The sequence below is a fragment of the Nesoenas mayeri genome, assembly GCF_963082525.1.
Source record: "Nesoenas mayeri genome assembly, chromosome: W".
Lineage (NCBI taxonomy): Eukaryota > Metazoa > Chordata > Aves > Columbiformes > Columbidae > Nesoenas > Nesoenas mayeri.
Window position 1 is genome coordinate 16,834,903 of NC_137553.1, and position 16,257 is coordinate 16,851,159.

Here is a 16,257-nt window from a genome sequence, read left to right on the forward strand (position 1 = left end):
AAATAATCCATTACATTTGGTGTGCATCTACTTAAGCTAAATTATCAATATTGAACTTGAATTGGGCTCATCCACTGACCTGAGTAGTAAAACCATTGCCATACAGCTCACTTATTTAGCAGGGAGAGCTCAAAGTGGGCTCATCCAGACTGTTGTATTTATAGAATGAAGTGGTTGATTCGTAGTCAAATTGCATACAGTAGGAAAAGTATGCACGAGACTCCCTGCACTCACAAGTTACCAACGTTCAGTGTGCCATTCGGCTTCCTTGTGGGTCTCCTGGAAGGACTTCTTGGCCTCGCTATGGCTCAGACCCTTCCCTCCTCCGGAGCCTGGACCAAACTGCTGCTGGTTTGGCTGGGGGGGATCGAGTGCGTCTGCCACAGCTACTGACTTATTACTTGCTGTTTATTTTGTATTTATTTTAGACTATGAAAATGATGTTATACAAAAAGCAATTTTGAGAAATTTTCTTAGTAAAGTTCAAAATGGGTCGTAATGCAGCTGAGACAACTTGCAACATCAACAACGCATTCGGCCCAGGAACTGCTAATGAACGTACAGTGCAGTGGTGGTTGAAGAAGTTTCGCAAAGGAGACGAGAGCCTTGAAGATGAGGAGGATAGTGGCCGGCCATTGGAAGTTGGCAATAACCAATTGAGAGCAATCATCGAAGCTGATCCTCTTACAGCTACATGAGAAGATGCCGAAGAACTCAACATCAACCACTCTACAGACGTTCGGCATTTGAGGCAAATTGGAAAGGTGAAAAAACTTGATAAGTGGATGCCTCATGAGCTGACCGAAAATCAAAAAGATCATTGTTTTGTAGTGTCATCTTATTCTACACAACAGCAAACTATTTCTTGATCAGATTGTGATGTGTGATGAAAGTGGATTTTATAGGACAACCGCCAATGACCAGCTCAGATGTTGGACTGAGAAGAACCTTCAAAGCACTTCCCAAAGTCAAACTTGCACCCAAAAATGGTCATGGTCACTTTCCCTTGTTAAATTTCATTAGGTTATTCCCCGCCCAACTCTCCAGCCTGTCCAGGTCTCACTGGATGGCAGCACAGCCTTCTGGCGTGTCAGCCACTCCTCCCAGCTTAGTGTCATCAGCAAACTTGCTGATAGTACACTCTATTCCCTTGTCCAAATCGTTAATGAATATATTGAATAATACTGGTCCCAGTACTGACCCCTGAGGCACTCCACTAGATACTGGCCTCCAACTAGACTCCGCACCATTGACTACCACTCTCTGGCTTCTCTCCTTAAGCCAATTTGTAACCCACCTCACTACTCTATTGTCTAGACCACACTTCCTCAACTTAGCTGTGAGGATGCTGTGTGAGACTGTGTCAAAGGCTTTACTGAAGTCAAGGTAGACCACATCCACCGCTCTGCCATCATCCATCCACCTTGTTACATTCTCATAAAAGGCTATGAGGTTGGTCAAGCATGACTTAACCCTTGGTAAAGCCATGCTGACTGCCCCTAATAACCCTCTTATCCCTGATATGCCTTGAGATGGCACCAAGGATAAGCTGTTCCATTACTTTCCCAGGGACAGAGGTGAGGCTGACCAGTCTATAATTACCCGGGTCCTCCCTCCTGCCCTTTTTGAAGACTGGAGTGACATTTGCTTTCCTCCAGTCCTCAGACACCTCTCCCGTTTCCCAAGACTTGGCAAAGATGATGGAGAGCGGTCCAGCAATGACTTCAGCCAGCTCCCTCAGCACCCGCGGATGCATCCCATCTGGACCCATGGATTTATTGATTTCCAGACTATTTAGTTGCTCCCTAACCCAGTCCTCATTGCCTAAAGCAAACTCCTCCATTGACCTGGCTTCATCTGGGGTCTCAGGGGTACAGGGCTCCCCAGGACAGCCTCCAGCAGAGTAGACAGAGACAAAGAAGGCATTCAGTAATTCTGCCTTCTCTGTATCTTCTGCCACCAGGGCACCCACCCCATTCATCAGTGGGCCTACATTGCCTCTGGTATTAGTTTTATCTGCTATGTATTTGAAAAAGTTTTTTTGCTGTCCTTGACCCCTCTCGCCAACTGTAATTCTAAGGAGGCCTTGGCTATCCTAGCTGCCTTCCTACATCCTCTAACAGCAGCCTTATATTCCTCCCAAGTGGCCAGCCCCTGCTTCCATGACCTGTAAACTCTCCTCTTCTGCTTGAGCATACCCAACAGATCCCTATTCAACCACGCAGGCCTCCTGGCTCCCTTCCTTGACTTCCTACGTGTGGGGATGCTCTGATCCTGAGCGTGGAAGAAGCAATCTCTGAATGCATTCCAGCTATCTTGGGCCCCTTTTCCTTCAAGCAGTCTTTCCCTTGGGATTTCCCCTAGCAATTGCTTGAAAAGGCTTGTTGACCAGTTGGCATTGGGCAACAAAAAGGCCCCAATTCTTCTCCACAACAACGCCCGACCGCACATCGCTCAACCAACGCTTCAAAAGTTGAACAAATTGGGCTATGAAGTTTTGCCTCATCTCCCATATTCACCTGATCTTTCACCAACTGACTACCACTTCTTCAAGCATCTCGACAACTTTTTGCAGGGAAAATGCTTCCACAACCAGCAGGTTGCACAAGATGCTTTCCAAGAGTAAAATCCCGAAGTATGTGTTTTTACTCTACAGGAATAACCAAACTTATTTCTCATTGGCAAAACTGTGTTGATTGTAGTGGTTCCTATTTTGATTAATAAAGATGTGTTTGAGCCTAGTTATAATGATTTAAAATTCACAGTCCAAAACTGCTGTTGCTTGTGCACCAACCTAATAAATGCAGGATCATGTTGCATTTTCATATAAAAATTCCAGTAATTCCAGACCATGTTGCTTCCTTACTGAGACAAATTATTTAACTTTCTAATTTGAATTACTAGTGGTTTGTTCTAGGTGGTATATGCAGTGTGAAATCCTTTTGCTTTCTGAATCTTTAGTAGTTACTCTTATATACTTTCAGGTCTATCAAATATGATGTCAGATGGAGAATTTTTAAGAACAAGCTGTGGTTCCCCTAACTATGCTGCACCGGAAGTAATTTCGGGAAGGTAGTTTTTTTTCTATTGGATGCATGCGTGCATGTACTTCAGTCATTTTGCTGCTTAATTCTAAAGGCTACAAAACTAGTGTAATTGACAAACTTGATGCTGAGGAACTGTGGGCTGAACTCTTAATTTCCTTGATAATTTCTCATAAGTATTTAAGGGTTTGATAAACTAGCTTTGAATAGTTCCTGTAAGGTGGAGGTGATTTTTAATGTCCCAAATCCAGTTTTTGCAGTATGCCTGAATAGATTTTAAAATCTCACAGCGCAGATCTTGGAAGTAGAGGTATGGATAGAAATACAGGCAATCTACTGTAAAGCTGAGTAGCAGTGAGTAGTGTTGCAGATTGCAGAACAGGTATTCAGTCCGAAGGTAACTTTTTTTTTCATTTTGACTCTGTGATTGTCAAATCTGCTGCTTTCAGTTACCCACCTTAACATCTCTTGTTGATTGGAGGCCAAATGTATGTTTTATTCAGGTAGTAGCATAGAAGATGTAACAAATTCTGCTATATGGACTTGTCTTAAACTTCTCAGCCTCCAAAATTTGGAGGCTAGGTAACTGCATAGATTTCATTCAAACAGGGATAACTATGTATAACATAGGCTTTCTTGGTAGTAGGTGAAAGTTTCTTTCAGTTTACCATTGTCATAAATTGTATCTGTGAATTATTTTTATGTAACAGAGAAGAAAAAAGTAAGTACTTGTGCCTTAGCTTTTGATACCTATTTGGAGGGGAAGGATGCTAGATTTCAAGGGAGGTGTAGCACTGAAATGGTGTAGTAACTGCAGATTAATTGTCCCAAGTTCACACACTCTTAATTAATGTGATACAATGTAAGAAAGTAGAAAAAAAAAAAAAAAAAAAGTTTAACTGTATTAAGCACAAATTGCTAATAGTTAACTCTTTTACAGATTATATGCAGGTCCAGAAGTAGATATTTGGAGCAGTGGGGTTATTCTCTATGCTTTGTTATGTGGAACACTTCCATTTGATGATGATCACGTGCCAACCCTTTTTAAGAAGATATGTGATGGTATCTTTTATACCCCTCAGTACCTGAATCCATCTGTAATCAGTCTTCTAAAACACATGCTGCAAGTAGATCCAATGAAGAGAGCAACAGTCAGAAACATTAGGTAAAACATTAACTGATGTCTGATCACAGGATGCTGGAATGGTAATCTCAGTGAAAATATGCAGAACAAAGAAATCATTCTGATAGCTTGTCCCTGCTTTATAGTCTGAGATGGAAAAGTTCAACTTGTGGTTGTTTTGGCTTTAGCTCTGACTCTGATCTCCAGTGACCAATGAAGTATCTATTATAGGTCACAGTAAAACAAATATATATGTTACATAGAAATTCTGAGAAACTCTAGAGTTAAGACTGCTAAAGCAAACCTGTTTACTTGCAGAATGGTTTGCAAAAACTGTGCTATATTGACCTCTCTGGGCAAGAAAATTATTTGCTGTTAAGAACCGCTATTCTGTACTGTAAATGTCTGAGGGGAAGGTATGAATATTTAACCTGATAACTACCACTTTTATTCATATTTCTGCCGACTCTGAAAAATCATCTGTTAAGGCTGAATATTTCATGTGTGAGATGGCACTTTCTATTCTAGCATGAACCTGTGTATGAGTGACGATTACTAAATAGAATACTGAAAAGTTAAATCTTGTAGCTACAGATAGCCATAATGGGCTCCACATTCCAAGAGGGTGACCTTTTTGACAAGTGCACAGTGGGTAGAATAAATAAATAAAAAATGGTAGCTGATAAAGCTGTCCTTCATGCACTAGCTTAGTTTTTTCTTTCCTTTGTAAGAAGATCCAAGGACAGAGCTCTGAAATACTACCTTAGTGAAAATGCTTCCTCTTTTAGGGTTGGAAGTTAGGAAGCTGGCAATGTTCATGTTCTTTCCGTAGAACAAAAACTGTGGTACATGTATCCCTTGCTACTTTATTACAATGGGAAGTACTTTCTTGCAGAAATCAAAGACTGTAAGAACTAAACATTGTAAAACTTAAGCTAAGTTCCTATCCACTCATCTAAGTCATGTTAAACAAATCCAGAAGATAAATTATGTGAAAAAGATGTTGCAAAATGTTGACTACAGAGCATGGATGGATTTTGAATCCTAATCAGTTTTGTCCTCTTAGCCATGAGACATGCCATCTCAGTTTAAAGGACAAACTCTTGAGTTTAATTAAATACCTTAATTTTTCCAAGGGGAGGAAGGGCAAGGAAAGAAGGCCCACTGCAATGAATAGTAACAAAATACTCCTCTTGACCCAGTTATTCAGCTAGAGCTGTGCTTTGTAGTCATATAGGAAAAGCTTTTTCTGCTTTGAAATTAACTGCTTGCTTATGATTGAAAGTGCATTTTGCTCAGCACATTTGTGCTGAGGCATGTTCTCAGGCTCATACTGACTAGAGCTTGATCCATATAACTGCTCTTAAATATGTAGCAGGTCTTTATGCTGTAGACTAGGATACTTTTTTAAACTGTCATGCCATATCCTTTGGCTAGTTAAGCAGCTTACTCTAGGTACATAAAACAATTTTTTTTTTTCTGTATGATTGGGCAACTTAAGTATTTGGTTCTTTCTGTATATTTCCTTTTCCCTCTTATGAATACTAGCCCATGGATACAGTAGTAAAGAGGTACAGATTGATTCTTCCATAGCCTTCCCTCAACTCTTTAAGTCTTAAAGAGACAGAAGGGGTTTTTCTGAATGAAAAAATTATAGGCAGCTTATTGGGGGTGGGGAGGGTGTGACTTCAAAAATCCTTGTCCAAATATCTGCCAAAGAAACTATTCAGTATCAAGATTTCTTCAATTTGCTATATATTGTTATATATGTACTTGGGGAGGGACAACTCGAGTGGGTAACATTACAAATTTTAGTTTAAAATATCTCAAAACTAAGACAGTGGCTGGGAAGGAAAAAACCAAAACAATCATTTATATAAAAAGCTGGTTGATGAGTTATACAAAGATTTTTTTTGGAGATCAGGTAGTTAAAGTCCTTACAGGAAAGGGTTTTTTTCAGTCTCCTGCAAAGTGTCTAGCAAAAATCTTGTGAAGGAGGTGATAGCTTTCCATTATGCATTTTTGTGCTGCACAGAAGGGGACTTGAATTGACAACTGTGGGGTTTTTTGTACAGACTAAGAATTTTATTTTTTAAATATTTTAAAACTAAAAAGGCTTGCTTTACATACATATACTCAGACTTTGTTTTTAAATCTAGGGAACATGAATGGTTTAAGCAGGACCTTCCCAAATACTTGTTTCCTGAAGATCCAACATATAGTTCTACCATGATTGATGATGAAGCCTTAAAAGAAGTGTGTGAGAAGTTTGAATGCATTGAAGAGGAAGTGCTAAGTTGTCTATACAGCCAAAATCATCAGGACCCTTTAGTGGTTGCTTATCACCTCATTATAGATAATAGAAGAATAATGAATGAGGCCAAAGACTTCTACTTGGCTACAAGCCCACCGGATTCTTTTCTTGATGATCACAATCTGTCTCGCCCTCATCCTGAAAGAGTGCCATTCTTAGTAGCTGAAGCACCACTTCCCCGCCATACTCTTGATGAGCTGAATCCACAGAAGTCAAAACACCAAGGTGTAAGAAGAGCTAAGTGGCACTTAGGAATACGGAGTCAGAGTCGACCTAATGATATAATGGCTGAAGTTTGTCGAGCAATTAAACAACTGGATTATGAATGGAAGGTAAAAGAATAAAGGATCTTTACAGCAGACAACACTAAATTTTTGTTTGAGCTGTGTAATTACATAGCTTAGAAGTCTGAAAGTATGTTCTCCTGTGCTGGAAAATAATCTCATGTGCCTGTGCTGACAGCTTGTGCTTGCTGTGCAGGAAGGGTTTTGAGGGAGGCTATTGATGTTGACAGGAAAAATCTTGCTACTGTGTTTAACCTTTCTGTTGGGGCTGTAGGAATGTGTTGAGTGAGGTTGGTGTTTTTTGTTTGGTTGTGTGATTTTTTTTGTTTATTGGCCACAAAAAAAATGCTCTGACAGATAAGCTTTCAATCACTTGATAATACCAGTGAGTTGAAATAAGAAAAACAATATACAGTGCTTCTCAAGCAGTTCCAGTTACTAACTCAAATCTCTTTCGTACTAGGTGGTAAATCCATACTATCTGCGTGTTCGAAGGAAGAATCCAGTGACAAGTGCATATTCCAAAATGAGTCTACAGTTGTATCAGGTGGACAGCAGGACATACTTACTAGACTTCCGTAGCATTGATGGTATGTGAAGACTTACATAAGTTCATGGAGCTTTAAGGGAAATAATTCTAAATGCTAACGTCTTAATTTACTTGTTAAGAAGTGAAGTGTTGCCCTTTATTAGTTTAAGCCAAGCTAGATCTGAATTAGTGTTTCTTTATTGCTTCCTCGTCTAGTGTTCCTATGACCAAGTGGTTAGCTGCTTCATCCCTTAAATAATCACTTTTTAGCTATATCAGCTCCTGAACTACTCCATTTTCTGTCTGCACCAGCACTAATACCACTGGTGCAAAAGGGAAAGGATTGTGGGAGGTGAGATTTGGATTAACCTAAACTGCCTTTGGGACCTCACCCCCAAATTTAAACATTAATTTAGATCTGAAGCAAGTATGCAAACATATTTTCCTAGTGAAGATAAAGCTTGGCATCTATGCATGCAAATTTGACTTGGGCTGTACATGGCTGTACTGGGTCTGGCTGAAATTGATTTAATTTTCTTCATAGCAGGCTCTATGGTGCTGTGGTTTCGATCTGTGACTAAAAGAGTGTTGATAACATAGCAGCGTTCTGGGTATTGCTGAGTGCTACCTGCATAATATCTAGTCTTTCACCACTGTGCTGCACCCAATGAGTAGGCCAGAGGTGAACAAGAAGCTGGGAGGGGACAAAACCTGAACAGCTGACCCAGAGTGACCAAAGAAATATTCCATGCCATATGATGTCATGCTTAGCAAAAAAAACTGAGGAGGTGGGGGGTTGGGGAAGGTAGCCATTGCTCAGAGACTGGCAGGGCATTGGTCTGCTTGTAGGAGGTGGTGAGTGGTTGCCTTTGCATCACTTTTTTTTTTTTCCCCTCCTTCCCCATATTAAACTGTGTTTATTTTGATCTATGAGTTTTCTTGCTTTTGTTCTTCAAGCATACAACTGTTGTGGTTTAACCCCAGCCGGCAACTGAGCACCACTCAGCCGCTCACTCTCCCTCCCCTCAGTGGGATGGGGGAGAGAATCAGAAGAGTAAAAGTGAGAAAATTTGTGGGTTAGGATAAAGACAGTTTAACAGGTAAAGCAAAAGCCACACACACAAGCAAAGCAAACCAAAGAATTTATTCACTACTTGCTATTGACAGGCAGGTGTTCAGCCATCTCTAGGAAAGCAGGGCTCCATCACACATAATGGTTACTTGGGAAGACAAAATGCTATAACTCCGAACTTCCCCCTTCCTTCTTCCCCCAGCTTTTTATTGCTGAGCATGATGTCATATGGTATGGTGTTAGGGAAGTTTCTTTTCCTTAGGTTTCCCATAGCAGAGACTCAGGCATGGATTCCAGAAATTCTTCTCAATTTATTTGCAAGGTACAGCATAGAGCAGCTAGAGCTGGCTGCCTCTGGGAAGAGGAACCTGCAGAAAAAAAAACCTTGGACAATTATATCCCCACAATCCAAGCCTCTACCCCCCCCCCCATGTCACTCCAGGTCAATTGCAAAATTAGTCTTGGGTCTCCCCATTCTTCATTGAATCTCTTCATTTTTGTCAGGTGGGCTGTTAATCAAAGTCCTGACCTTCAGTTGCTATTTTGTACCTGCAACTGGAGAAAAATAACTTCTTGATAAACCAAAACATTCTTCTATTCCATCTTCTTTTAGACACTGTTCTGTTGTTTTACTTATCTCCAGGGATGCAGCTCCCCTTATCTAGTAGCTTGAACCACTCTGAGGCCTTTTTTACTTAAGCAGAAAGTTAGAGTTCACAGCTTGCAGAAGTTATGCTAAGCAAACTTACTTATGCCAAGTGAATTCTATATAAGCAGTTTCTAAAGAAGTTCTATAAGAAGCACTATACCAAATAATTAAATAAGCAAAGGCAGTCTATTCCCTAACAGTCCTCCCTTTGTTTTTGTTAAGCATCCCTGCTAATATGTGAAGTGGCATTCATGAAGTTTTTCTAAATGTATAATCATCTTCCTAAGTTTTATATACAAAATGATTATTTACAAGAGGTCCAGTAAGGCTAAACCTAGTAAAACTACTACAGGGTGCACTATGTGGTTGTATATTCCGGTTGCTGTGGGTGACCACCCTAAAAGGGTTTCCCACCAGAGGCGCGCTCCATCTTTTTTAAGTCTTTTGAGTATACTGTGTATTTCTTTTCACGGAATCACAGAATGGTTAGGGTTGGAAGATACCTCTGGAGATCATCTAGTCCAACCCACCTGCTAAAGCAGGTACACCTAGAGCAGATTACACAGGAATTAATCCAGGTGGGTTTTGAATGTCTCCAGAGAAGGAGACTCCACAACCTCGCAGCCTGTTCCAGTGCTCTGTCACCCTCGAAGTAAAGAAGTTTTTCCTCATATTCAGATGGAACCTTCTATGCTTCAGCCTGTGCCCGTTGCCCCTCATCCTATCGTTGGGCACCACTGAAAGGAATCTGGTCCCATCCTCTTGACATCCACCCTTGAGATATTTTCAAACATTGATGAGATCACCTCTCAGCCTTCTCTTCTCCAGGCTGAACAGACCCAGCTCTATCAGTCTGTCTTCATAAGAAAGGTGCTCTAGGCCCCTAATCATCTTCGTAGCCCATCTTTTGTATCATGGTGTGAACAGTGATCAAAGCATTCTATCCACTTTTACTTGCTTCAGCACTTGGTGTAGCTCATGATGCTGCGATAATTTCCTCACTAATGTGAGATTCATTCCAATGGATGAAGGCAGTAAATCTTAGTATAGTCTATAGTTAGATTGTAACAGTTGGTGGGAGATTACAGGGGCTGAATACAGGGGTTGAAGTCACACCCCATAATTTTGGTAAAGTTACAAATACAATTATTTGAGTGGTTACTTGTGTCTACAGGCACATTGTCTACAAACATAGAATTACAAAGGGTTCTCATACAAACACACCTCTTTACAGTGTACTCAAGTATAGTTTCAGGGGTTTCATCAGGACACACTTCAAAATGACAGACAGTTTCTTCAGTATCAAGACAAATGTCTCAGTCCTTAATGCTACTACTCTCTCAGATAAATCCTTGGTGTTTCCGCATAATGCATGCATTAGTGTCAGCAGTTTGCCATTTATTTTTGTTCCATTGGGCCCATGTTCTATGCTCTAAAGGGTACAGTTCCATTGCGATTTATTCATAAGGCAATGATTTGGTGTAAGGTATATACTGAAGCATTGCATATTGTTAAAACAAAAGTTGTGGCCTTGTTGTGGATAGGATCATAAGTAAAGCTAATAAATTCCACTAGGATTGGAACTCTCTTTCAAACTCAGTTGCAATGTCCCAGATTACTTCTCAAACTTCCGTGGATAAGGTGCCATCTTCACCTTTTTTTATAATTGCTGCTACCATTGATTGCATCCACAGCTGAACTTGGATACAACTGAGAGCTAGAGAAACATTATTTTGAGTTACACCAAGTGCATCCATGACTAATTGGTGGTCCTTTTCATTAATTCTCTGCCCTTGTGGCAATACATCAGATAAGAGCCATTGATTAGATCCTAGTGCTGATAGGGAGGACTGTAAGGGATGTTCTAATTTATTGAGATCATGCATGGCTGCACTGTTTGTTTGCAAGCACTTCAGCATCTATGTTGTTTAGGACTCCCAATTCTGTCCCGAAGATACTAGTTGCATCCCTTCTCGTTCTCTTCGAAGGGGTAAGAGACTGCCCATGTAACCATGCTAACTACCCTGCATAGGATGCACTTAGGAATGGTGAACAGACTGGTTTAATTGTAAAGATATTGATCTGCATTGATAGTTCCAATTGTTTGGGGGACCATGATGGATTAAATAACAATTGTTGCTGGCCTGTATTTTTAACCACATATGGTCCAATTACAGAAATCTGTGGAGATAGTATTTCTTATCTTTTACAGTTAGGGTGGATGTTAAGTGGTGGATATTGTTGTTCTAGGCTCAGCAACATCAATTTTGAATTTAAATGACAGTCCCACGTCTCTGTGAGCCCAGAGGCAGACTACAAAGACAGTTGTACTAAAGTAAAATTGTACCAACAGTCCAATTTTTCAGAGGTGCAAAGCTTTCTATCCTTTGCTGTTGGGTTTGGTGTAGTGTTGTACACAGAAATCTGAAATGCCTTCTCATGGGTAGACCCATTGATCATCTGCCATCCTATTTTAATTTCTTCCCTTGATGTTCCCTGAAGCAGGGGAAGTTTGCCATAAGCTTAATCTTTGTACCAGCTCCACTTATTCTCTAAGTATTTTTTTAGTTCCATGCATGACCATGGTGGAAAGATTTAAATTTTCCCTATTAGAATGTGTTCCCATACTCCTCATATACTTAACATGACCTTGAGACCATGGCCACTCTGGGGTTCTCCTGTTAATGGAAACTATCCTCCCTTTGGTTTTGTTAATAATCCAGAATTCCCTTTGAGATGGGGTGTATGCGGGATCTGTCCTTATAATACTTAGCCATGCTGTAGTAATCAACAGAATCAGCAGAAACAAGGGTGGTAAGATATCCCACTTTGGTTTTTGTCATTCACTGGTCATTCACTAGCTGGTGGGCTGCTGATTACTCGCTTGGCATGGGAATGATGTATCTGATTTTCTTTTCCTAGAACTTTAACAGCAAAATGAGAACACAATAAAACAGTGTATGGCCCTTCCCATTTAGGTTCTAATTTGGATTTCTCTGAAAATACCATAATAAAAACTTCATCTCCATTCTGTATATCATCCGTGTTTCTGGTGGTGCTGACTGATACCATTGAGCACATTTTCTGTTATTTTTGAACCCTTCTTGCATATACAGTATGTACTGGGTTAACCATTCATCTCAACCTAACAGGCTGGTCTTAGCTGGGATATAAGTCCCTGGTATAGCTAAATGTCTCCCAGAGAATTTCTACTGTGGTTAATGCTATGGGTTGCCATGGTCCATTTTGAACATCCCATAGACCTAAGTTCAGTGCTTCTGGCCACTTCAGTCCAGTGTGTGTGCATATCCTAGCTACTTTTTCCTTTAATGTACTGTTCATTCTTTCTACTTGTCCTGAAGACTGTGGGTGACTGGGAGTATGTAGGTTCTTCTCTATTCCCTCTCTATTCCCAGTGATAGATACAGCTGTTTGATTATACTTACTGCAGAATGGGTACCCCTGTCTGACTCAGTTGACTCTGGAACCCCATACCTGGGTATAATTTCTTTCATTAAGGCTTTTATTACTCCTCCTTTATCTGCTTTTCTTGTTGGGAAGGCTTCTACCCACTCTGATAGCTCATCTACTATTACTAAAAAATGTTCGTACCCATTAATAGTTGGCATATCTGCATAATCTTTTTGCAATCACTGGAAAGAAAAAAAGACCCATGGTCGTCCTCCAAACTCTGAGTTTGGTTTGGGATTTGAGAACTTTTGGCAGGTTGGGCACCTACTGGTGACTTTTTTTTTTTTTTTCTAGCAGTGCAAACCCCTGGTACTGTCCATACTCTCTGTACCTGGTCAGCTACTGCCTCCACTCCTCCATGAGCTTTGTCATGAAACCACCTAGTCACAGAAATTAAATAGTTCTTTGGTCATATCAGTTCTCACCCAGTTGTCCATATTCTGTTACTATCTTGTTTTGCTTCCCACTTTTCCCATTGTCTCTTTTCTTCCACTGAACAGTCTTTCCCATACATGATATGGGGTCTGTTAAGCTTGGCCATTTGCTCTGGTTTGCCAATAAAATTGCGATCAGATGCTGTCTCAATGGTTGTCTGGCTGCAGCCTTCACAGCTGCATTGGCTAAGGCGTTTCCTTTACTGATTTCTGTAGTGTCTTTAGTATGAGCAGTGCAGTGTACTACAGCAATTTCTTTTGGCAGTTGGACTGATTCCAGGAAATTGCATATCTCTTCCCCATTTACTACCTTTTTTTTCCCTGATGATGTGAAAAATCCCCACTCTTTCCATAATGTACTTGTTGCATGGCATACTGTGAGTCCATGTAGATGTTGACTTGTTTCCCTTCCCCAGATGTGCTGCATGTATTAAGGCTACCAGCTCTGCTCCATGTGTGCTCAGTCCTGTCAGGATTGGCTCAGCTTCTGTTACTTGTCCATGCCTGACCATGGCATACCTGGTCCGTTGTTGTCAGTGTAGGTAGAAGGACAAGCCATCTATGGCTGCACTCTCTCTAGTACCTCAATGGCCTTCTTATGATGAGGGGCCCAAAACTGAACACAGTATTCAATGTGGGGCTTCACCAGTGCCAAGTACAGTGGCACAATCACTTCTCTAGTCCTGCTGGCCACAATATTTCTGATACTGTTGGCCTTTTTGGCCATCTGGGCACTCTGCTGGCTCATGTTCAGCCAGCTGTCAATCAGCACCCCCAGATCCCTTTCTGCCCCGCAGCTTTCCAGCAACTCTTCCCTGAGCCTGTAGCACTGACTGGGGTTGTTATGACCCAAGTGCAGGACCCAGCACTTGGCCTTGTTAAACCTCATACAATTGGCCTCAGCTCAAGGATCCAGCCTGTCCAGATCCCTCTGTATGGCCTTCCTACCTTCCAGCAGGTCAACACTCCCACCCAATTTGGTGTAAATTTAAATTTACTAAGGGTGCACTCAATCCCCTCATCCAGATCATTGATAAAAAGATTAAACAGAACTGACTCCAATACTGAGCCCTGGGGAACACCACTCGTGACCAGCCGCCAACTGGATTTGGCTCCGTTCACCACAACTCTTTGGGCCCGGCCCTCTAGCCAGTTCTTTATCCGTCAAAGAGTACACCCATCCACGCCATGAGCTGCCAGCTTCTCCAGGAGAATGCTGTGGGATACAGTGTCAAAGGCTTTACTGAAGTCTAAGTACACAACATCCACAGCCTTTCCCTCATCCACTAGGTGGATCACCTTGTCATAGGAGAAGATAAGGTTGCTCAAACAGGACCTGCCTTTCATAAACCCATGTTGACTGGGCCTGATCACATGGTTTTCTTGTATGTGCCATGTGATGTTACTCAAGATCATCTGCTCCATGACCTTCCCTGTCACCAAGGTTAGACTTGACAGGTCTGTAGTTCCCTGGATCCTCCTTCTGGCCTGTCATGGTCCACTCGGTGATGGACTCGTGATGGTTCATTTACCTTGATCTCAGAGCGCAAAATTAAGGCAACCAAAAAGCCAAGGGGTTATGATTCAATCAAAGTGTTACTTTATTAATTTGCCCGTAAAGCAGCATGCGATAGAGAGAGAGAGAGTAAGAAAAAGAAAAGGGAAAATAAATGGGGAGAGTAAAAGTAAAGATGGGAAGTGAGGTTGCATTTACCACCAGTAGAGCTTCAGAGGCATCCCTCTGGTCTCCGGTCCTGTAGAGTCCTGCTGGTCCTCCGTCGTGGTTCGGGATCCTCTAGTGGGAAGATCTCCACAGTGTCCCTTCGGGAGTCATCTCTTATGCTTCTTCATCCCCCCTCGCTCCCATTGCTTGAGGCCAGTCTCCGCCTTGATTTCGCAACCCAGGCTCGTACTACGCAGACTCGAAAGATTCACGCTTTCTTTTGCCAACGCTTACGTGGCCAGCATTAAAGGGTCTTTCTCTGGTCCATTGGGTGACCTCAAGACCCTTGGTGAGCTTCTGGGCATGCTCCTTTTCATTGGCCATTGTTTGGGGGAGCAGGTGTGGGACACGTGTGACTGAGGCTGCAGGTGAGAACACATCTTCTGGACGGCAGCTGTTGTCCCTGGGTCAAAGAGACCCTCATAACAATCACTTTCAGGAGGTGGGGGCTGGTTTGGCTGAAGCAGCAGGCAAAGTCCATACAGCGGCCATTGTAAGCAGCAGCTCCCCCGTATCGGAGAAACCAATGCAACAATGCAATCTTGAAGAAGAGGTAGGTGAGGAGGTGGTGCCAAGCCTGCCTACAAGATCACATAGGAAGAGGTGGTTGACTTCACAACTTAAGACTGCCTCTGATAAGAAAGAAGGAAGGGTGATAGTAATAGGAAATTCCCTTCTGAAAGGAACAGAGGGCCCAATATGCAGAGTTGACCCTCATCTTAGGGAAGTTTGTAGTCTACCTGGAGCCCGGATCAAGGATATCGCTAGAGAGCTCCCCAAACTGGTGCACCTGACAGACTACTACCCGCTGCTGGTCTTCCAGACAGATGGGGAGGAAGCTGCTTCCCGTAGTCTGAGGGGAATGAAGAATGATGTCAAGGACTTGGGAAGGATGGTGAAAGACTCAGGGGCTCAAGTGATCTTCTCTTCACTCCTTCCATCTTCAAGTGACGATGTGGGATGGAATAGGAAAATTCATTCTCTAAATGGTTGGCTCCAGGACTGGTGCTACAGGCAGGGCTTTGGATTTTTTGATAATGGTTGGTTTTATAAGACACCAGTCCGGACAGTGTCACGCGGGAAAGGTTTATCTCGTAGGGGCAAAAGGATGCTGGGGCAGGAATTAGCTGGGCTCATTTGGAGAGCTTTAAACTAGGCTCGAAGGGGGATGGGGTTGTAGCTGGGCTTGTCCCAGTGGGGCAGCATTCTAAAACTGATGAGGGCCGGGTGGCCTCCTGTGTCCCTAGGGAGAAATGGGTGTGCTCTGCTCGCTCCCTGAAATGCCTGTACACCAATGCGCGCAGCATGGGGAATAAGCAGGAGGAGTTAGAATCCTATGTTCGGTCAGGAGATTATGATCTGGTGGCAATTACAGAAACATGGTGGGACAGTTCACATGACTGGAATGTGGTCATGGATGGCTATGCCCTTTTCAGGAAAGACAGGCCGGCCAGGCGTGGTGGTGGAGTTGCTCTCTATGTGAGAGAGCAACTACAATGTACTAAATTCTGCCCAGAAGTGGATGATGAGTGAGTTGAGAGTGTATGGGTCAGGATCAAGGGGCAGGCTGGCAGGGGTGACACTGTTGTGGGCGTCTGTTACAGGCCACCAGAT

At 42.3% G+C, this 16,257-nt stretch overlaps 1 protein-coding gene across 2 annotated transcripts in view; it reads left to right on the forward strand.

Annotated features, from left to right (window-relative positions):
* Positions 1 to 16,257, forward strand: part of LOC308051364 (5'-AMP-activated protein kinase catalytic subunit alpha-1-like) — a 61,366-nt gene that overhangs the window by 25,723 nt on the left and 19,386 nt on the right. For both annotated transcript variants that reach the window (XM_080361746.1, XM_080361747.1), the window contains exons 5-8: positions 2,985 to 3,072; positions 3,985 to 4,209; positions 6,327 to 6,813; positions 7,229 to 7,355. In XM_080361746.1, coding sequence (XP_080217872.1) covers positions 2,985 to 3,072; positions 3,985 to 4,209; positions 6,327 to 6,813; positions 7,229 to 7,355 — 927 coding nt within the window. The remainder of the gene's footprint in view (positions 1 to 2,984; positions 3,073 to 3,984; positions 4,210 to 6,326; positions 6,814 to 7,228; positions 7,356 to 16,257) is intronic.